The sequence below is a fragment of the Pungitius pungitius genome, chromosome 18 (assembly GCF_949316345.1).
Source record: "Pungitius pungitius chromosome 18, fPunPun2.1, whole genome shotgun sequence".
Lineage (NCBI taxonomy): Eukaryota > Metazoa > Chordata > Actinopteri > Perciformes > Gasterosteidae > Pungitius > Pungitius pungitius.
In genome coordinates this window covers 7,204,732-7,226,266 of record NC_084917.1, presented here as the reverse complement: position 1 = coordinate 7,226,266, position 21,535 = coordinate 7,204,732, and the positions used below count along the sequence as shown (strand labels likewise).

Below are 21,535 nucleotides of genomic sequence, written 5' to 3'. Positions count from 1 at the left end.
TATTTATGCTGTGTTCAACTTATTCTCTATAGATCAGCTGTTAAACTACTTATTTAACCTTATTGGTTCAGCTGTCTTAGGCTTTTCAAAACCATAGCTCAGATTTAAATTTTTACTGAATTCATGTTTGATAATGAGTTGTTTACTGACTGCCTGAAACCTACTTGATAAATTGCCTGCGGCCTTAATTACATTTTTCAGTTATTAGTTCCCTCACCTTCCATTTAGCCTCCAGCAGGCAAAGTGCTCAAAGTCTCACTCGTTGAATATTACGTTTTTGTGATGAGGCTATTAAACACGCAATATTTCATACTTTTCTTAATGTATTTTTGCAACTCTGACGTGTTTTAACAAAATGAGGCTAATCCCTTTATAATTTGGAAACGGTCAATGGACAGAAGCTGCAGCGTGTCCGCGAATGCGCGTGCGTGTGTGCCTGAGCGCTCCTTTGTGAGGGAGGGGGGAGAGAGAGAGAGAGAGAGAGAGAAAGAGGAGGGGGGATCACTGCCTCACATTAGAATTGTATCAGATGAGAAGGGGGGGTCACCCTGGAATCCCTCGAAGCGGCTCTCTAGGAAACAAAGACTGATCCGCAGGTCGTTACAACCGGGGCTCGTGTTCAATTCATCGATCCGCTTTTATTTTAAAAGAAAATAGCGCGACGGAGAAAAGTGAAGCCGATTATTTTCGGTAGGAAATATCATCAACAATAACAGCAAAAAAGGTCGAAATTGTTTCGATTTGTGTATCGTCTTTGTTTTAAACGGGTTTTTTTTTGTCGTTGGCGCAAAAACAAGTCAAAGTAGACTGTTACTCTGTTTGACTCCATTGAGCTAATCGATATCTTAGCGGTCAACAGGTTATGAAGTAAAAGTTTTTTTTAATATAAATGGTATTTCCTAATATCTCCATATAATCTGCTGCGGTGGTTTGCGGGCTGCATCCCGCAGCTCGTTGAGGCATCCTTTTATTCTCCTTGGAAGAACAAAAAAACAGAAAACACAGCGAGGGTAGAACTTTGCACGAGGGGGGAGAAGAGGAGGGGAGGTAAAAGGGGGGGATTCTTGTTTCATTTGCCTGAGATTTTGCGCATCGAACACAGTGGCAACGGGTCTGTGTGCTGGGATATATGAGGATCGCCACACAGTTGGTTTTCTCTCGCAGAAATGCCAGTGCGCGCCGTGACCACCAGGTTCATGTACAAGGGACTTTGCACAATTCCAGATGTCCTGTCCTACCGGACCCCCGTCATCCTGCCCGAGGATGAGGTGGAAGGTGAGTCTCGTGCGTCGCATGTGCTTGTTGTTAATGTTAGAGAGTTGTTGCATCTACAGATGTGCAACGTCCACCTGACGAGCCGGTTGAGGACCCTGGAGAGCTCCAGATTTCTCCTGAAGCACACATCCGAGCAGTGAACCGACATTATGATTAAAGATTTAAATGTTTCCAAAAAATCCAGAATACATATCGACACACTGTCTATATAAATCTCTTCAAACCTGGTTTCCAAAATGAACTGTTTTTTTTTATCACATCATCATCTAACAACGGTCATAAATTGATTTCAGCACCCGCCAGGTTCTTAACACATGACACATTTTTATGCACTTGTGATTGAGACACATCCATCTCCTGGCTGTGAGCGTGGCACCTGTTAGCATTGATTGCTCTGGATTCCATGTGAGACATTTGTGCTTGAGTCAAGAGGCAGGGCTTTGAAATCCTGTGCACCTGTGAGGAAATGGGCTGTGATTAATGGAAATCTCAAAAGCAATAAAAAAGCAGATTCAAATACAAATTCTAAAAAATATCCCAAGTCACAAATAAGATACGATATTGATTCTTTTTGGGCTCAAATTAAATCCTCTCACCTGTTTCCGGTTTGTGTATTTTGTCTTTGCTTCAAACAAAAAAAAGACCATTCACAGCAAGTGTTGCCATTAGCCCATCCAAATTCATTAGAGCTTTATGGCTGTTCCTTTCAAAGGAAACCAAAGTGCATAGCCATTAAAAACAAGGTTCTGTTTTGCCAAATGGTCCTCTCAATGAGAAAGCACCACTGCCAAGGATTTGGAGCGCTACAATGAAGAGATAACTCACATCAGATTTGATATCACCAAGTCTTTTATTCAGAAGGAATTCCATTTCCCTTTCTTTTATCTGCAGGTTGCCCGCGCCCACAAGTGGCTGCCTGCCCTTCCTTTGAGCCACCCGTTTGACATTGAAAATCCGCTATCGGCAATGACGGCATACATTTAATTAAAAGGTTGGCTGGGGGAAAAACAAAAGCAAGAGCAACACCCACGCCCAGGGTCGCCGGTTGCAGTTGTTTACGACACAGCCTTCCAAGTAATAGATAAATATTTTTTCTGTAGCTCTGTTAAGTATTCCCCACAGAACAGAGACGGACAAGTCAAGCGCTACTGTATTCACTGAGCCAGTGGTTGCGCTGCTTGATGTACACGGCCTCACCCCTCGGCAGTGGCCAGGGTCAACGGGCCTCTGTGTTTGGTCACCCAGCCGCTCCGCCGGCGTGTTAGAGAACGCTGCCTGTAGCCGTGCAGGGAGGCAGAACAGTTCCAGGTGAAGGTCTTCCATATCGCAGGTCCTCAGATCGACTGAATCAGCAACCTCCCACCTAGTGAACAGCCCCCCACCCCCCTTGACGCTAGAATTGCTCCACCTTCGCACACAGCGTGGGAGCTGCTGAACAGCACTCCGGACGGTCCGCTCTTTATGAAACAGCTTTTTTTTGTTGGTCTCGGGTGTCCAAAAAACAGCCAAAACAATACATTCATCCCTCAAATCTTTAAGGCAGAAGTTCACTGATGCTCATCCGATGCAATTACTCTCCCACACCATGTTTACGGTTATAATAATACCTCATTCTCAGCAAGGTGTGTGTATAATTTTGGGATCACATGAGAGCACAGCTTTAACACATCACTGTGACTGATGGCTATATATTCACAGGATGAACTAACTCACAGCTCTTAATGGACCAGCGGTTTCCAGGGAATGTTTTTGGAACAGATGGTTGCCGGGTGGGCGGGTCAGTGGCAAAGCTTCCTCTCCTTCACCCGTGTGTCATGCAGGTGAAGCCTGATCTGTATTCAAACCATTACTACTGAGCCAGCAACTGTACACACACTTTTTTGTCAAAAGTGTAAAAGGCCCATGCTTCCGGATTTGAGACTTTAAAATGTCCCATCCAAAAAAAAAAGGTTAGCTTAAACCATTGTTATTCTAATAATGTACCTGTTGCCGAGGGGCGCTTGGTTCTTGCGAAGTCTCTGTGTAAAGGATTTCTCTCAGTTTAAGGAAAATGTGCTTTTTGCACCAATATTCACAAAAGTGACGCAGCAGTAACCTGCTGTGTGGTTTGTTTTCAACACACCCATAGATTGTGTGTGTTTACCCTGTGAGACAGAGTTATACTCACTGAGCATCGTTTATTTAAATATGTGAACATTATGCTGTGCAGGGTTTTTTCCCATTTAATGAGCGCAATATTAAAGCCACGTTCTACAGCCAAAGCTAACCAATTATACATGAACCACTGGGATCACTGAGTACATCTATGATACTTTAGCCAAAATGCAATGGAATTTCTCCATTACCTTATATAATTAGAATCACCAAAGTAAAAAGAACAATGTTTAATGGTGTTATTATGGGCATGGACATGTAGTTTGTGTGTTAATAGTTAGTAGACTAAAATATTTGGAATGATTAGACTTGATTACAGTAAAAATCTAACAACACCATTCAAGGAATATATAATAATTATATAAAACCATATTAATATATTAGTGTCGATATTACAATTACTAAAACACATGTCATGGCTCCCATCAAGCTGGCGGACACTCGAACGGCACATGTTGTTGAAACTGATAAGACTCTCGTTTCATGGCTCAACAGTCATGACTTCCCGGGCAGTTAAACTCGTGGAGGTCTCATGGAGCTTGTATCACTCCTCAGTGCATCACCGGCGGAGGATGTGAACAGTATTAATAGATCACAGCCAGCGGGAGAAATCCCCAGACGTCAGACGTTGTTGCGAATCGTAGCCCGTCTTCCACTTTGTATGCAAAGCTGTTGTCTTTGTGCTTTCAAATGGAATGTTTTCTCTTCGTTTCTTTTTGTTTTCTTCTGCAACATTTTTAAAAGACCAGGTGTGCCATGTATGTGTTTACGTTGCTGTCTTACAGATGTCAGGGCGTTGTAACTTTTAATTGTAATACTTTACACGTTCCGAAGGGATATTTGCAAGTCAGGTCAGACTCACAATCACCAAGTCATCATTTCTGGATTTGTCGGCACACTAACGAACTACAAGGTTGATCATCGACACTCGTGGCACGTACACACCGGGCCGTGGTTCAGGACTTCCTCTGTGGTCGATGACAGACGTGTGGTCATTAAGGTTGTCACCATCGTGGTTTTAAACAGCCTTAATTTAACACTGTTACAAGATGTTTCATTCTGAGTGTCCTTACACTCCCCTTTTCCTCTTTGTCAACGACCTATTCGATCGCCATCCCGTGCCTCCGTCTACTTTTCAATCATCTATTTGATCAGGATTTCGTCTTACGACATCCTCGCTCAGACGGCACCCATCTTCTGAAGCCGTCCTTCGTTTGATCTCAATTACACACCTGTTGGGTTTGGGAACGCTTCTTGCACGGTTTGTGACACTATCGGAGCGACAGCGACCACGTGCCGTCCCCGCTGGTAATAAAGCCAAGCTCTGGCTGTTTTTAATTATTTGATTTCCCGTAGAGGATCACGTAGCATAATTTCATCTCAGACTGTGAAAGCGCTGCAGGTAGTGGAAGTATTAAAAAATATTTTAACGCGAGGAGCTGTTTTAAAATGCACGGCTTGTGGAGCACGTCCTCTTTGTCTCCGGTGTGTTGTATGTAAATGTGAAGATGTGAAGAGGCTGCGAATTAGCAAGATGAGGTGTAAATGTGTGGGACCCTTGGAGGATGGGGAGACGGATCATTTTTATTTGTGTTGTTATAAGAACCTCTACAGGGGCAACACAGTACTGTAGAGTGCATCGTGCATCATAATATTGTATTTCTGACTAACTCAGTTTACACAGAACGTGTTTATCCATTTTTTGTGAGTCGATCCAATGTGTATAAGCGAGGTCTTAGAGGTCTGAGAGCATATGAAGCTACTAGTTACCCAATTCCAAATGTAGCACCATATACATTTAAATAAATCCCTCTTTGACTTTATATAATGTGAGATTTTAGGGGTTTATACTAGGACAGAAACATCAGTTAGATTTGAAGATACACATGTGATAGTATTTTTTTTTTTTACACCTGCAGTGCTCTTACAGTACTTGTATGACGCATAGACCTATTTTTGCTCTCACGGCGCTCTCAGTTGTACGGCAGTCTTTTCATTGTAGCCTCTGGTAAATGTGATTCACATGGTTCCCCTCCGCCAACATCACAGAGTAGGATGTCACGGGTGTCATCATATCGCTATCATCATAACCACCTGGGAGGGACTCTTATCTAATGAAAAGATTCTCATTCCTTTCCCGGGGAAGATTTTTTTTATTCCTCCAGCACATTTTCTTTAACTACCAGAATGAGTTTGCCATTTAACAGAATGAACCCATTTTGTGAACAGTTGCGAGGCGCCTCCCACCGTCCTGGTGGTGATGGCCGACCTCAGCAGGGAGTTGGTTGACTGCAGGCTTGTTAGCTTGGATGATCTCACCTGGACTCTTCACACCATAAAAGCTGGTTCCCCCTATCTCTTGCCTATCTATCTACTAGGACACTATAAGTCATAGTAGGTCTCACTTAATTAATAAATGTTTATTTTTTTCCTCTGGACTCGAGGTCGCTGTAAAGACGTGGCACCTATTTCTTTACGTACCTCCCTTCCATCAAAGCAAGAAGCTGCATCCTGGATTGACGCAAAAGATACCTGAATCTGTTTTTTTGTCATCTGCCGAAGAAAATAGAGAAGCTCAACAACTGAATTTGACATCTGACGCAAGCTATGTATGTCTATTAAGGTGAGGGCTTTGCGAGGATGGTGTTTGTGAGTTATGTCCGCGCGTGCACATTCAGAGGCTTTGCAGACTGCAGACTGCCTGCTGCTACACTCCTCTGTTCCGTTCCTGTGGAGCAAAGAGGCCTCTTCATCTACCTCCTGCTGCATTAACTCCATTACGCTTCCTGTGCCATGTCATCATCGTTACGGAGGGTGAAGAGGGATCCTTGTAGCGAACTGGACAATCACGGTCGGGCTACTTTCCCCAAGGATAACCTCAAGGGTAACACGGTTCTTTGTTATAAAGACAACTCCCTAACCTCTCGAGTAACCTCTCGCGTTCTCTTGTCTTCTTCAATGCTTCGGAGACGTATTGGATTGATGCCGACAGCCTCTGTTTTATGTACTTTCCCTCCAGTGAACAGTCCTTGCAAATTCACAAGAACTTGTGGTTTCACAGACAGTTTGGCAAGCGAGCGATAAGGCAGAAAGCCAGGAGAGACCTTCTTAAAAGACAAATGTTTTGCAGCTTTTCTATTATCGGAAGTTATGTTTTGGGTTTAGTTTTTTATTTTTCAGAAGCATTACGAAAGGACCATTGGCCTAATTTGCATGATAGATTGTGGAAGGGTTTAGCGTGGGCTAAGGAATAAGTCATCACATTTTCAAGCAATCACAAATCCCAGGGTGGACGAACATTATTTTTGCCTTTCTAGTTCGAAATCTTGAAATCCAATCAAAATCAAAATCAAATCTGTGACAAACGCAATTAAAGAAATAGTCACAATGAGGAATATCAGTCTGCAGTCTTGAAACAAGTCGTCTCAGAAAGAGAACCCAAATGTGCACAATGCACCATTCATTTAACAGTTCAGTTTAGTCAAAGTTACATATTTCAAAGTTATGCACATTGAACCTTTTTTACGTTGTATGTGGTATCTTTTAATTACAACATGGCATTTCTTTCTCATGAATAACCCCCAATAGCTGGTTAGCTTCTTTTTAAATTTAGATGGGAGGTTCATGATCTCAAGGCGAAGCACAACATTGTCATCTCATAAAAGGCTGCGTTTGTTTCCCACACTTTTCTTCTGGCTCAAAGCCATTATTTGGGATTTTCCCAATTATTTAGGTGAGCGAGTTTAAATGGCCTTTCCGCCGCTGCCAGTGGCGACGGCTCCCTGCCAGCGCGCAGCGCCGGGCCTCTTGGCATCAGTGCTCGTCACGGACCAATTTCACGGATGTTTTCAGCCGCGCCAACGACCGGCATGAATCACTCTGCCATCGCTCTGCTGGTCATGTTCTGTTTTAAGCTTCCCCCGGAAGGTCAGCAGACTTGTAAATCTCGGGTTTGGATCTCAGGGTTGGCAAAAGGGGGCTCTTTGATGTTTGGAACCGGTAAATTCAAGCTTATTCACAAATTGTACACCAGCTCCTGAAAGTTTCTTCAAGTCTGTGATTGAGCCAAGAAGCAATCAGAGAGCTGAGAAGGATGAGGAGAACACCTGGTTTCACATTTTTCTTTCCTTTTCTTGTGCTGTCTGTCTCATGCATATTTCATTTTATGTTAGATTTTGTTAGATGATTTTGATAGTATATAGAGGCTTCAAATAAGCCCAGATGTTTATTGTTGTTTACTGTTTATTTTTCATTGCTTGATTTGTGCAAATCTTTAAAAAAAATTAAAAGATTCTAAGTGAAAGAAAGAGGTGATAATCAGGTCAAATGCACTAAAACAAACAAACATTGCAGAATCAGTACATATCAACCCGTCTGTTTGCTCCTAAGGAAGCAATTAGCATCCCGGTTGATTGGCAGCTGCTGGTCAAACCTGCCATGAAACCATCAGTCAATAGTCAGTCAAAATTTGATGAATTGGTCAAATCCCTTTTGTTTGAGTAAACTCAGACGTGGGTTTGTTGTAATATTTATCTGTCATCTGCTTTTGGCCTGATGCGATCCAATCCTCTAGCATTTGTAACACAGGATACGTTGCATTACATCAAACATATTGTTGTGCCATAAAATGCTGGAACAATATTTCCTCTGTGGAGCCGTGACTCATTTTTCAGACAATGCAGCAACCGTCACCAGATGTGTAGAATGCACATTATCAGATGAAATATATACATATAATCATTTAGACAAATGTTTCTACGCACTCATAACTCAATGCATATATCTTATCGATGATCTATCAATGATTTACACACAGCGAGTGTGGTCTTTTTTGTGACTATACTGTATGTCGCAAGCCTCACACAGTCTCCCAAAGACATCACAAGAGCAGTCTCTTACTTTTGAGATACTTGTTTTATATCAACTACCCTTTTTAACACATTTATTTCTTCAAGAACATATTTGAACCATGTTCAAGTGGTTGTGTAGCATCATGTGCAGACTCATTGTGTATGTAGTGTAGCAAGGTCTAAATGTATCTGGTATATGTGCACTACGCTCTGTTATTGTCACCTAAAGACTATGATGATTCGTTTTAAGATTAACGATATGCGAGATGCAGGAGTCAATAATATCTTTTATGAAAATTAAATCTAATTTTCAATTATGTAAACGAGCTGAGCTACTGTGATGGGGAATGCTGGATATCAAAGAGTAATGCCAAAAATACTGCTTTAAAGAAAGTAAATTATTTAAATTCAATGTTTTGAACCAGGTCATAAATAAGATTTTATGATGAAGTTGTCCTTTTCAGAGAAGCAGAGACATTGTTTATCCCCATATTCTCTTCTCGTGGTGGGAAGCATCAGTAGTCCGACCACTGCTCAGCTGGCTCAGAGAATTCATCATTTGTCCCTGGAAGCCAGGGGTCACGACATTGACTCTTGGGTGGTGCTGAAATATAAAAAAGAAAAAAGAAACTCAAGCAGCACCGCTGGCTGTAATTCAGACAAATATGTTGTGTCTGCTGTGTCAAGGTTTGATGGTGTCACTTTTTCAGAAAGACCCAAATGCCTCCCCCAAATAATGAATTGCAACACTTCTATCGGCCCACAGGGACAGATTCTGCCACTTTGGCTTCATTTGTAAACTGCGGCCTCGCAGTCATTCATGTGTACTAGATGGATGATAGATGCTTGTCCACTTGTGAGTTTTGAATACAAATTACAGGTGGTTCTTTCCCAATCACATCCCGCCATGCCAGGTTTCTCGATTCTAGAAGCGGCCAGTAAAATGTCTCCTTTGGAGGTTGTAACGTAGATCCATAGAAGCTGTAGCAGCAGCAGTAGAACTGGATGTAGACGTGAGTTCATGTTTTAGCTTACGTTGAGGTTTGATCACCTGCATGACTCACTCTAGCGTGTTCATGTATCTTTTATATTTTGCTATGATTTCATATACATAAAAAAATAAATGTGACATATCCTTAACTGCATGTCTTGTTTGTTTCTGATGATATGTAACCATTGAGCCGGCATTGAAGAGGTTTGTATATATGAGGATGTACATCAAAAAAAAGAGCCACAGCGGTTTGGGGCCTTTGACGGTCGACTTCAAACAGAATACCCTGATGCATGGTGAGGATGGATGCCAAATGGCAATGTGTGAGGAGCAGTGGCAGCTGGCCAATGGATGGAAATGGGGCGTCGCCCCACCTGGAGCGCCTTCGCCTCGAGCCCGAAAATAAAGAAAAGATCATATCTAATTGTTTAAAAAATGTCAACATCTGTGTTTTTTAAATATCGAATGTACCTAGTCATATTTGTAAAATATGATATCTGCCCAAAAATGTCATGTGCACGTTGGGTCTTCATGCGTGTTCTAGCTGCGCTACGAGCAGTCTCAGGACTGCATGCAGGAGGCGGGTCTACGAAGCTCTTTAGCCAGTTGCTGATCAAATAAAAAAATGTGTGACATACAATTCATCCAATCAGCGTCCTTAAATCGACTCAAGCTGAGGCTACATTGGTTCTGGTCCAAGCTTGTGCGTTCTGGAGGGAGTAAAGAGCACGGGTTTAATCGCCATTCACACATATACAGTATATATTATATCTTACAGATTATTATTTGATGGAATATATTTACATATATATATTATATTATACTGAACTGCCCTTGAAGGTCACAGAAAGTAAGTGTTATTTACTACTTTTTTAAATTTTGGAATAAATAGGCCTATTTAATATTTAACTGCAGAGTAGTGATGTGTTTTTGATGCCTTAATTGTTTTTCATTAAATCAACCTGCGATGATTGCTGAAGTTGATTCGATTACCCAGAACATTTTCCACCAGCTGCCACTGGTATGGAGTAATTACCAAAGGTTGTACCCACGTCTGAGTTTGTAATTATCACCACATGAACCTGCTCGCAGCCTTTTTTTCACAAACAATTATGGTGTTATTTTACCGGGTGTTAGCTGTGAAGGCTTCTCGTGGTTTAAATCTGTAACAAACAAGGAATTTATAACGTATGATCTCAACTTAAAAATGATAATTATTTTAATATGACAGGTCAGGTGATGAAATAAAGTAGGAGGCCCACTATGGCCAGTGCAGTTCTTTCTTGGCCCATCTTAAACCCTCCACCAAGTTTCATCACCATCGTGCTTCCCTGTAATTATTTTATATAAGGAACAGATTTCTTCATGCTTTTGAGCTTTAACTTAAAATGCACAGGATTTTAAAATCAACACAAACACACAATGCGGCTATAAGTTACCTTAAACGCTGCATACCAACAGTGTATACATACTTCAAATAACATTCTCGACTGAGCCAGCTGTTGCTCACGGTGTGAAATTGTAAATATTAATATGCTGCTCCTCCCTCTCAAGCCCCAACATAATTACTTCCCTCTTCTCTTCAAACAGAGATCCGTGAGGCTTTCAAAGTATTTGACCGTGATGGGAACGGCTTCATCTCAAAGCAGGAACTGGGTATGGCAATGCGCTCATTGGGCTACATGCCCAACGAGGTGGAGCTAGAGGTCATCATCCAACGACTTGATATCGACGGTATGTCTCTCTCTTTTTGTGTGTGTGTGTGTGTGTGTGTGTGTGTGTCTTTGTCAGAAAGTTGCTTGTAATCCAACATGCGAGCGGCACAGTGAGCCGTTTGTGTTTGTTTCTGTTTCGTCAGGTGACGGCCAAGTTGGCTTCGATGAATTCGTCACGTTGCTCGGACCTAAACTCTCTGCTGCTGGGATGCCTGATAAGTTCCACGGAGCGGACTTTGATTCAGTGTTCTGGAAGGTATACGTTGGCATTAGTATGCGCGATCAAGTCTGTAACGCTGTCATTTATTCCATTCTTTTCTCTATTTGAAGTTTCCCTGCTAGCTTTTTCCGTTGATGCGTGACACCATCTGTTTCAATTAAATGACAATATAGAAATTACCGATATAAAAGCTACTCATTTAAATAGGTCACTTAAAATGATTCCCACATTAGGCACAACATTCATGCCTCAGTCATTTCCAAATGGCCTCGGCTTAATACACCACTCTGACAAATACACTATGCAACATGCAGTATTGCGCATAAAGATGGATTTCCCTACATTCCATAGTTCCATAATGAAGTAAACGTCACAAGCAGCTACCCCCCGTGCAACCCTCTGAGGGGCTTTTCCTCTGCTGATTGACCTTTCTCTGCGTTTTATGTGTCTCCCCAGTGTGACATGCAGAAGCTGACGGTGGATGAGCTCAAGAGACTCCTGTACGACACTTTCCGTGACCATCTCACCATGAAAGACATCGAGAACATCATCATGACGGAGGAGAACCACCTGAACAGTCCGGAGTCCCACGTGGACATTGACAGTATGTCACATGCAACATGTATTTCACACATTGTTTAGACATTGCTAAAGCCAGAATGTGCTAACATGTCTGCTAAATCTTTCCACAGCAAGCCCAACTCAACAGGAAAAACACACCTGTGTGCGTAAAAGCCTGATTTGTGCCTTCGCCATCGCATTTATCATCAGCGTTATGCTCATCGCTGCAAATCAAATGCTGCGCAGAGGAATGAAGTAAGTTCCGCACCAGCTGGTTACAAAGAGATTCAAGAAGGGACAGTGGACATTGAAACATAAACCAAAAAATACTGTGCTCGGTTCCGCTCAACTCCATCACCCAGGATGGTTCTTCACCGCTTCTCCCCATAACGAACAAAAACGACGTCTCGCGGTGGCTTTGTGTGACCGTGGAGCAAAGCATAAAAAAGGTAAAAAGAAAAACATTTCAAGGGCTGATTAGTGATCAAAAGACGAATACGTCGTTAGTAAAAATGATGCTGTTTTCTAAGAAATGAGATGGGAGAGCAGGATAGAAGTCCGTGCTGTAGTAAGCTAAAAGCTGTGCTCTGTCTAATATATCAAAACATATTACTGTCGTTGACTAGAAGATGTCGTTTAGAATTCACCCAATAATGAAATAAATGAATGCAATATAAACACGTTGATGGGCTACATGTTAAGTAGCTTTAAATGACTTAACTATAAATTACCAATACCCTGGTTAGATAACAATAAATGACCATTTCCTCAGGAAAGTGTGTCTTATAAGTCGACATGATGAAGATGAAGATGCTCCGCAGACTAAACATCCTCTGGGATCTGAACCTTCACAAGACAGGAGTCCCACTAATTCTAAACACAATCTGTTAAACGGGGTATTTAAAGCTTTCTGCAACATATTAGCCGTGCTAACAGTGTAGTTTTAAATAAAAGCAATATCAGGCAGTCAGTTCATGACTTTGATCCAGTCTAAAATATCTGAAAGATTGCCCAATTAAAAAGTCTTTGGTTTTACCTTTGATTTTTCCTTTAGGGACACCTTGATGTTGACGTCTTTGATTTTGAGTAAAACAACGTGTTATATTTATAGAAGATCATGTTATAATCCAACAAGTCCTGGTGACCCATTAATGCAGGGAACCAAGTCACATCATTCAAAAACAACACCAGCCGGTTGCTGAACGATGGAAACGAGATCCCACCGGTTGGAAGGAACGGTGAAAAAGCAAAAGGACCCACTGAAGGGTGAAAGAAGGATGGAAAAGAAAGGGTTGAATTACAAAAGGACACAACCTACAACCCTTAAGCGCAATGTTGTGGAGAAAAGTCAAATGGTCCCACGGATTTGTATTAATTGTTTGTGCACAGATTGAGCCTTGGAGAACCACCGTTTATTCATTTAACTGAAGTGAACGGTAAAGTCCAGATAAAATAAAGGATTAGGAGTAAAAATAAATCCTGCAGAGGGGTATTTATTGAAAAAGACAAATTATGACCACACAGTGAGTAAAATATGTTTGATACTCAGTGTGCCAGCGATACTACTACTTACACTACATCAATATTTAGAATCTGTGAATCTAGGAACCAAAGTGAGTCAAAATAACGAGTCAAATGGAAACAGGGGGAGACAATATCTCTGCTTCATGACTTGAGTTACCAGCTGTGAATACCTTGAAAAGTTAAGAGCTTTGACAAAACAAACTAATATTTAAAGCAAATTTCACAGGAAAACACACTTGCATGTACATTAAACTACTAAGTGTTCTGTGTGTGTGAAATCAAATTTAGAACGCTAGTGTATGTATTCAACAAATTATGCAATTTGTATAGTAAATATCAAAATCATGCAGAATTGGACATTTTCCAGGAAATGACGATTTTTGTGGACGCCCAGAATATCTCAAAACTAAAAAAATACCTTGAAGTATGCTGTGAACAATAATTTAACATATCATGAAAAATGTTGTTTTCTGACTTTTACATTGGCCACCAAACAACATAGTGTTTTAAAAAGACATGATTATATTTTCTTACTTGGAAAAGTGATACATTAAATCAACATGTTTTTATTATGAATGTAAGCATATTGTTTTGTATAAAACGACAATGCAAAGGATTTACTAAAAATATCAGGTTTCTGATGTCATTTCCAGGTTGGCTGGACCTTCAGATAGAAGTTCTTTCTTGTGTGTATTAATGCCGTGAACTCGCATTAACTCTTCTGAGTTGTTAGGATTCATTTCTCAGAATGTTTTATTTAACAAATACGTCAGAATTGACAGGTTTTACAAAATGCTATATATATTTTTTTGTGCTTTTTTTATCTTAACGTTTATCAAAGTTATATCACAAGCGGAAATGTATGAATCGGCTTGTATCATTCTGGCAATAAATCAGATATTTGAATTTGTTTGTAGTAGCTGCCTACATGACGTCACATTACCTCTTCATGTGAACCGTGTGGGTTTTGTGTGAATGTATAATCTTGTGTCAAAACTGGTCTTAAGACATATAAGCAATTACCGTAATATTCAGTGTTTAATGAGCAGATTTATGTGCACTGTGTTGAAGGATTGTGTCAATGGTTGTTATTTATTTGGACTGTGGATGTCTTCTGTCCTGTGCCTTTGTCATTCAGAGTAAAAACTGAACTCTCATGCCTTCACTTGAAAGTAACGTAAGAATCTTCCCCAGTTTAAAAAAAATAATGAATCTGATGTTAAATCTATTTTTGAATTGTAAGGACTTTACATTAATCCAAGTACCACTAAGTAGTAATGCATTATATTTCCTTTTCCCTGATAAAAGTCCCTCGAACCTTCCAGTTTCCATTTGCATAATCCTGCTATGTGACATTACTCAGAATCTTTAATGTCTAGATTGAGATTAGCTGGTGGTTTTTAATTTATGTAGGTAATGCACATTTAGAGGTTAATGCATCTATAATACACTAGTAAGTGTTGGCTAGATGCATGTAATCCAATAAAAAACAAAGTCATTAAAAAGGAGCTTGGTCTTTGTTTTTTCGGTTTACAGCTGGGACATTGGTTTCAAATAAAAGTGAATACAAAAAAATAAACATTTACTAGGAGCAGATCTTCAAGGGCATCCTTTACAGGGTAAAACGGACAGAAATCCTGAATTCATTCTCCTTTCCGGGAGCCATGTATTCTGTAGCATTCCTCCTTCTATTAATGTGACACACCCACTGAGCGGTGATTTGAATCCCACAGTGAATATCATTCAACCCCATTCCGTGGTCCCTTTGACCTTCCATCCGCCTGGAGGAGGAGGGAGCAGAGAGGGTGGGAGGACAGGGATGGAGAGGAGGTGTTGAGGGAGGTCACTTTCTTCTGGGCCCTCTTCGCTGTCTTCCTTATCTTTTAGATCTCTGCAAGGATAAATAATAGAACAGATGAATTCCAAATGAACAGGAATAACCATCAGAAATGCTAAATATGTATGAAAAAGCATTGAAACAAAAAATTAAAGAGCACACCCTTTGCTGCCGAGGGTGGTTTGCTTCTTCTCCCATCTGGAGAGCCAGTCTTCTATACTTCGCCCAGGCAACTTCCTGTCCACATAGTCCTCTCGGAGCCGTCTTTCATCTGAAAGAAAGTCAATATCACTGCTGTCAACATTTCACAATTCACTCAATCATCTGAAGAAAAGAACAATTGAGACTTTTATTCTTTTATATAAAAGAAATGCTCAAGAAATTGCTAGCCGGAGGTGCTTGGTATCCTCACACTCTCCTGAATTACATTTGAGCTATTCCTCTGGTTGATATTGTGTGACATCTGTGAGTGTTAACCTCATTATTAAACATTTAGATAATACTATTTAAAATGCAAATGCTGTGTGCAGTTAATGTGTGGGATCTTGGTTCGGTAGACAGCCCCACCTGTTGGTTACAGCTTACCTTCCACCTGTCTTTTTAAATCAAACATGTCGTCTTCGGACATGTGGGAAAACCTGCAGTTTGGGCCAAAATCACAAATTCCTAAAGACAAAAAGAATACCCATGGAACATATTATTAATAGAAGGGCATTTGATAGATACCTGGTTTTTAAATAAAAATATATTAAAACCCATTCGGTTACCTTTTTGGAGAAATTTCCTGCAGGGTTTCTTTGTTTGCTCATCACAAAGAATGGCTGAAGAATCTAAAAAGAAAAATAATTGTGTCATATAATATATATCCCATCATAAAGTGAGCAAATATGGAGCACTCCAATAAATAAGATTGATATATTTTTACATTTGTAAATTAAAAAAAGAAAAACAAGCCATGGAACAATAGCGTGTAACTCCATTTAATGTAAGCACATCTCAGAGGACTAGTGTTAAACTTCTCACCTCTAAAGTAGTCATACCAGGCCTTTTTAGCTCTGTGATGTTGAACTCCGTTCAGATGTTTTTTCCTGTTATGCATGTTGTCCTGAAAGGACCGGTCACAGTAGTCACAGTAGTATCGCTTCCCCATGGTGCAGATTATGTGGTCAAACCAGGATACTGTCACCCTTTAAACTGCTGAAAGAGAAGAAGCATGCACAAACAGACGCATAAACATAAGCACTCGCTGCTTGACTATGGAGTATTAGTTGTGTCTAAAAATGAGAAAAATCAAATACATGCTAAACACAGCAGTATCCCATAGTCCAATGCGTCATCTTTGTAATTTTAGTCACTTTTGATTGCGCCACTGTCAACAAAAGGTTTCAAGTTTTATTAAACGGTCTCACATCTACAAAGGCTGATTGCTGCCCCCTGCTGGTCTAGTAGAGACGATGCACTTATTTTAATGTGCTCAGGTACGACTTCGATTTCTATGATAGAAAGGTACAAAACGGTTTAGAATCTTACTCAGCATGTAAACGAACAAATACGTCCCCCGGTAAATCAGTGGTGAACGCGTAAACTAACGTTAACTTCTCTAAATATTTATCAGTAGTGTTTTCTCAATCTGAATTGTTAACGTTAGCTTCCATGCTTAGTATTAACGTTGCATCAATGCACAATGTGTAACATTATTTTAAATGTAAACATCAACGAGTACATACCATTGGCGAAACCAGGGCGACCTCCTCTGTGGTGTTTGCTTTGGAGGAGGATGCGAACAGTGTAACGTTGGTTATAAAGTAAAAAAATAAAAGGCACAGGATCTCCTACTACCAGATAACATATGAAGCGGAAGGGCAGACAAACAGTGACGTCAGCTTCCGGTCCTGCGCACTAGATCTATCCACCGACATGGCGCTGGCTAAGTCCGTCTACAATCTGCTCTTCAGGAGAACGTCCACTTTCGCCATAACCATCATGGTCGGAGCAGTCTTCTTTGAAAGACTTTTCGACCAAGGTGGGGACGCGATTTTTGAGCAAATGAATCGTGGGGTAAGTGTTTCCTTTCGGTGATGTAATGCTCGTTTAATCCTGACCTTGTAAGCAGAGGGCGAAGCGGCGCTAACGTTAGCTAAGCTAAGCTAAGCTAACCTGACTTGTCAAGGGTTTGCGTCTTATTTCCAGACACCCCAACTTATCTGTTTATATGTGACACGTAACGTCATCCTCTTTGTGTCTTGTTATAGAAACTATGGAAACACATCCAACACAATTACGAGAACAAAGCGGAAGAATAGGACACCGCGGGGTTACCCAGGGCTGAAGTGCTACTGTTGTCACACTTCCATCATCCATTCTTCCTGGACTCCATAACTTTACGACTGAACCTCGCACATCAACGTGGACAGTGTTCTTCAAGTCAATCTCCGGTGTGACCTGCGGCCGCTGACTGTCCAGACCCCCCCCCGAAGAAGGAGCGATGGTTCCTGTCACCACCTTTCTTGCTGTCCTGTGTAAAGCCTTCGTTCTCCCCACTGATAGTAAATTGTTAAATTAAAAGTGTTAATGTCATACAGATTTTCCAGCCTTTTTGATTTATTATACAAATTGGTTTTGAAATAGACACATACCCTGATCACATTATCATCTTAAAGTGTGTCACTAGCTTCATATAGAAATGCATTGAGTCAATTGGTTAGACATGGAATGGGCTTTGCATAGTTGTGTGTCTTAAAACTGATGTTTTTTGCTTACTGCTTGTTTGCTAGCTTTTAAAAAAATATACAATGGACATGGTGTCCTTTTGAGACATCAGTGTGTGTGTGTGTGTGTGTGTGTGTGTGTGTATAGGTTTTATAATATCTCTTGAAAAGGCTGAATCAGATGTCAAAGTGAGTAGACAGGCGGTCTTTCAATGAAGAGTGCAAGGTGGATGGTTCAGCAGAGTGTAATAATTGACAAAATATAGCTTTTGTCCTTTACCAAAATATAAATAAATCAAGCAAAAATGAACACAAAGAAATGTGACTTGCAATATCAAACTGTCACGGGTATATAGACAAATAAACTGCCATGACCAGGTGACACAAGGCCGCTATGATCCAAATGAATCCAACTGTACCTACAGATCAGGCCTCTGGGCAACACGTTATAATTGTTTTACAGACAACATAAAAACCACTGAGGACCTCAGTGTTTGTTAGTGTTATTGCTGCAGGTACAGGACAAAAAAATAGGCATAAGCTTTTACATTTAGGATTTAAAATGCACAATAATACAGTATATGAAGATATGAACAGCCAACTAATATTGATAAGAGGAGGTATTGCGTAACCCACCTGTTTACCTATTTGGGAGTGGTGAAAAAAACACCATGTTCCACAAAGCAAAAAATATGAATTCTTCTCTTAAAACAAATCGAAAATGACATTATAGAGGTACTGAAAAACATACCCACATGTTACAGGAGAATTTGGTATGTTCTAAATGTTTGAATTAAATCCAAACAGCATCTTTTAACCAACCCCAGAGTCTAGTGAGCCACAGGCTTACGCCCAGTTTGGACAAGTACTGAATTTCAGGTGTGAGCATTTTCTCACAGATTGTCCTGAATTTGGGATCAATATTTTTCTTCATGTTGTACCCCAGGATGGAAGCCTCTCCGATTGGCTGCCAGGGCAGGAAACGTCTGTCTTGAATATTTTGGGCCTCAACCGCCGCTCCCTCCTCGATACAGATCTCCTTCATCTCAGAATTTCTTCTTCTCAGCTCATTGACCTCCTGTTTCATTTTTTCTCTCCCGTACGCCTCCACTCTGGCCCAGAAGGTAGCATTAAAATGCTGGTAAAGCCTCCAGTCGGCCTTGTTCCACTGTAAAGCTTTGGCTCTCAACTCGGGGGTCAGGTGAGACACGGATGAGCTCCTGCGAGCATTGAGTTTAAAATACAGGATGTCCTCCGTGGTCCAACACAGCGTGTCCTTAAGCAGGACAAGAGACTCCTCGAAATATTCTGCGAAGAGCACCAGATAGAAACGTTTTGACAAGTCATTAATAATCCTGGCTACGCGGGGATCGTCGGCCTCGAGGTTGTTGTCCAGCCCAAAGTCAAACAGGAGCAAGTTCTTAAGGTAGAAGGCGTTGAAAGCGTTTGCGCTGTAGAAGCTCTGAGGACTGTTTAGAAACCGTGCCAGTTTGTCCTCTCCGTCGATCCTCCAGGTGAGAGGAACCGCTCGGTGGTAATAGTGGAAGGCCGACTCAAAGAGGGCCACCGGGTCACGTAAGATGGTGATGTACACAGCATCCGGAGGCAGGAGCTTGGCCACCTCTTGATGGTCGAAGCGCATGTGGTTACAAACGATGTTGAAACAGTCCCCGGGCCTGTAGTCCTTCACCTGGGAGCACCGGAAAGGTGACGGGTAGAAGAAGTCGTTGCGCCCATTGGGGAGGGCGAATTTCAGCTTGTGCTTTTCCCCGAATCGGAAGAGGATGTTGAGCATGGTGCTACTGGCGGTTTTGTGGGTCTTCATGAACATGATGTTCACTTTGGGGGAGCACTCTCCTGATTTGGTGCTGTGACGAGGGACGCTGACATTCTTCTTTAGAAGTTTTGCCACAGTTAGAGGACACGTGGCTTGCTGGAAGCTCCTTAGAATAAAATAAAAGGATGAACAAACAGATCAAGTGACTTAAACTCAATAAATAATGCTTTATTTCAAAAAGTTTACCCATTGTTTCCTTGGAGTGAGTTCGTCAAGCAGTACAGCACCAGTAAGACGTTGGTCAGTAAAACCCAGAGAATCAGCCTCCGTACCACCGATGAGCACCTGTTCCCTTTGACGCCCGACATTGTTATCGCCGAAGCGTTAACCTGCATATGCAAAAAGAGAGCATGCGCTTATGCAGGAGAAGATCACAGCAAGGCTCAAATCAGGACACGCACCCTGCAGGATTTTGCTGTGCACCGTGGTGACCCCTCCTCCTACAATAGTATGTTTCCATACATCTAAACTGGGATCTCAATTACGTATCAAACAACAAATTTCGCCTCCTTCATCCCTACCCACCCCCTCCTTCTCCCTCAATAATAAAACTGCAGAATTGTTCTTCCTGTCAAATGAAACATGGAGCACCCATGTTTACACTTTAAACATGTTTATAGTGCTCAAATTCTCTTAATGATACACAGCATCGGAAAGATACATTTAGGTAAAAAATCTGTGTAGTCCGTATTTCAAATTTGATAAAATGAACTATCATACATCTATGTATGCCTGTTGGAGTAGTTTTAGTAAATAAAAAATAAAAAATTGATTACAGCCAACGTGTTTAAACATGTTTGACCTTCAAATAACAATTCTGTTGACGTTATTCGGTAAAGAATTCAACTCTTATTTTGATCATCAAAACAAAATGTGACTATAATAAATAATACACCCGGTAGATGTTTGTCGGGGAGAAATACTGTAGAAAAAAAGCTTTCTTTACCTGCAGATGACAGCGTTTGCAGTGCTGGAGTGAGGATTATCCACAGCGGTCTATTGTTCAACACGCTGTACACACTTCCTGAACTGGTGTCTCATTGGCTGTGAGGTGTGACGGGAATCAGAGGCACGTTCTCTTCCCACAGGGGCTGAAGTGGTTTTGTAAAATAGACCGCTGTTAAACATATATTTGTTTGAGCAAGGTTAAGAGTGACACATCATATCGAAAGGTAGGTTCTTTATCTTCTGAAAGTGTACTTAAGTTGCTTAGAAATGAGAGTTTATTTATTTTATTTTATGTATTCAGTTAGTAATGCATTTTGCATTGGATATGCTTCAATAGACTGGAGAAAAAATCTTATGTATACAAATTGAATCTCTAAGTCTGACTGAGGTACATTTTTTCACCAAAAAACTTCCCTGCTTACTTCTACCAACGTCTAGTTGCCATGGCTACAATTTTTCCATGCTGGATTGGATCCCATTAATTCCAGCAGCAGATCAGAGAATGAGGATATGGAGGATATGAGGGGTGCACTGGTTGTATTTCCTGTTTGGGAGAACTTGTTGGTCTAGTTGTAAGAAAACGGGTCCACCCATTTTTAAACAGTTTTTATAAATATGTAGCTAAAACATAAAGCCATTGTGTGCTCATGTGAATGAAACAATTCATATTAATGGTTTAAATTAAATAATGTAGGAGGATGGCATCACAGGAATACACACAGCATATTGTGTACATCACATCGTTGAGCGTATTGAGGATAACAATATTAATAATAGCAGCGAGAGCGAACCCAATGGGGTCCTGCTTGGTCTCAGCCGGCTGCGTTGTTGGGCGGTTTTTGTCTTATTCTCCAGATACCTGGACCCAGGTGGTGCCTGAGCTGCTGTTGACTCTTGCTGGGCTGAATCATGTCT

General features: G+C 41.1%; 4 protein-coding genes across 7 annotated transcripts; 2 read left to right on the top strand and 2 right to left on the bottom strand.

Annotated features, from left to right (window-relative positions):
• The first annotated feature begins 510 nt into the window (after nucleotides 1-510).
• Nucleotides 511-13,413, top strand: cabp7b (calcium binding protein 7b). 2 transcript variants are annotated; one of them, XM_037484920.2, is made up of 6 exons: nucleotides 511-690; nucleotides 1,165-1,275; nucleotides 10,861-11,004; nucleotides 11,129-11,241; nucleotides 11,662-11,809; nucleotides 11,898-13,413. In XM_037484920.2, exons 2-6 carry the CDS (start codon nucleotides 1,167-1,169, stop codon nucleotides 12,023-12,025), a joined length of 642 nt encoding a protein of 213 aa, XP_037340817.1. In that variant the 5' UTR covers nucleotides 511-690; nucleotides 1,165-1,166; the 3' UTR covers nucleotides 12,026-13,413. The 2 variants fall into 2 exon arrangements, with proteins under 2 accessions (XP_037340817.1, XP_037340816.1); XM_037484919.2 differs by having other exon boundaries at nucleotides 511-1,275.
• A 1,377-nt stretch (nucleotides 13,414-14,790) lies between these two features.
• zmat5 (zinc finger, matrin-type 5) lies at nucleotides 14,791-16,993 on the bottom strand. 2 transcript variants are annotated; one of them, XM_037484922.2, is made up of 6 exons: nucleotides 16,855-16,993; nucleotides 16,151-16,324; nucleotides 15,895-15,957; nucleotides 15,713-15,793; nucleotides 15,290-15,398; nucleotides 14,791-15,181 (listed from the first exon to the last, which is right to left on the bottom strand). In XM_037484922.2, exons 2-6 carry the CDS (start codon nucleotides 16,275-16,277, stop codon nucleotides 15,034-15,036), a joined length of 528 nt encoding a protein of 175 aa, XP_037340819.1. In that variant the 5' UTR covers nucleotides 16,278-16,324; nucleotides 16,855-16,993; the 3' UTR covers nucleotides 14,791-15,033. The 2 variants fall into 2 exon arrangements, with proteins under 2 accessions (XP_037340819.1, XP_037340820.1); XM_037484923.2 differs by having other exon boundaries at nucleotides 16,151-16,321; nucleotides 16,855-16,986.
• Nucleotides 16,895-17,710, top strand: LOC119226705 (cytochrome b-c1 complex subunit 9). Its single transcript, XM_037484924.2, has 2 exons — nucleotides 16,895-17,185; nucleotides 17,380-17,710. Exons 1-2 carry the CDS (start codon nucleotides 17,045-17,047, stop codon nucleotides 17,428-17,430), a joined length of 192 nt encoding a protein of 63 aa, XP_037340821.1. The 5' UTR covers nucleotides 16,895-17,044; the 3' UTR covers nucleotides 17,431-17,710.
• A 41-nt stretch (nucleotides 17,711-17,751) lies between these two features.
• gal3st1b (galactose-3-O-sulfotransferase 1b) lies at nucleotides 17,752-21,499 on the bottom strand. 2 transcript variants are annotated; one of them, XM_037484914.2, is made up of 3 exons: nucleotides 20,619-21,499; nucleotides 19,859-20,001; nucleotides 17,752-19,778 (listed from the first exon to the last, which is right to left on the bottom strand). In XM_037484914.2, exons 2-3 carry the CDS (start codon nucleotides 19,978-19,980, stop codon nucleotides 18,629-18,631), a joined length of 1,272 nt encoding a protein of 423 aa, XP_037340811.2. In that variant the 5' UTR covers nucleotides 19,981-20,001; nucleotides 20,619-21,499; the 3' UTR covers nucleotides 17,752-18,628. The 2 variants fall into 2 exon arrangements, with proteins under 2 accessions (XP_037340811.2, XP_037340810.2); XM_037484913.2 differs by having other exon boundaries at nucleotides 19,859-21,499.
• Between the last annotated feature and the right edge of the window lie 36 nt (nucleotides 21,500-21,535).

Coding starts and splice junctions, on each gene's coding strand:
- zmat5 (XM_037484922.2), bottom strand. CDS start 16,277: ATGGGGAAGCGATACTACTGTGACTACTGTGACCGGTCCTTTCAGGAC. Junction 15,794..15,894: donor CAGGAAATTTCTCCAAAAAG/GTAACCGAATGG, acceptor TTTTGTCTTTAG/GAATTTGTGATTTTGGCCCA. Junction 15,399..15,712: donor TTTAAAAAGACAGGTGGAAG/GTAAGCTGTAAC, acceptor ACTTTCTTTCAG/ATGAAAGACGGCTCCGAGAG.
- LOC119226705 (XM_037484924.2), top strand. CDS start 17,045: ATGGCGCTGGCTAAGTCCGTCTACAATCTGCTCTTCAGGAGAACGTCC. Junction 17,186..17,379: donor TTGAGCAAATGAATCGTGGG/GTAAGTGTTTCC, acceptor GTCTTGTTATAG/AAACTATGGAAACACATCCA.
- cabp7b (XM_037484920.2), top strand. CDS start 1,167: ATGCCAGTGCGCGCCGTGACCACCAGGTTCATGTACAAGGGACTTTGC. Junction 1,276..10,860: donor GCCCGAGGATGAGGTGGAAG/GTGAGTCTCGTG, acceptor CTCTTCAAACAG/AGATCCGTGAGGCTTTCAAA. Junction 11,005..11,128: donor CCAACGACTTGATATCGACG/GTATGTCTCTCT, acceptor CTGTTTCGTCAG/GTGACGGCCAAGTTGGCTTC.
- gal3st1b (XM_037484913.2), bottom strand. CDS start 20,007: ATGCAGGTTAACGCTTCGGCGATAACAATGTCGGGCGTCAAAGGGAAC. Junction 19,779..19,858: donor TCACTCCAAGGAAACAATGG/GTAAACTTTTTG, acceptor TTTTATTCTAAG/GAGCTTCCAGCAAGCCACGT.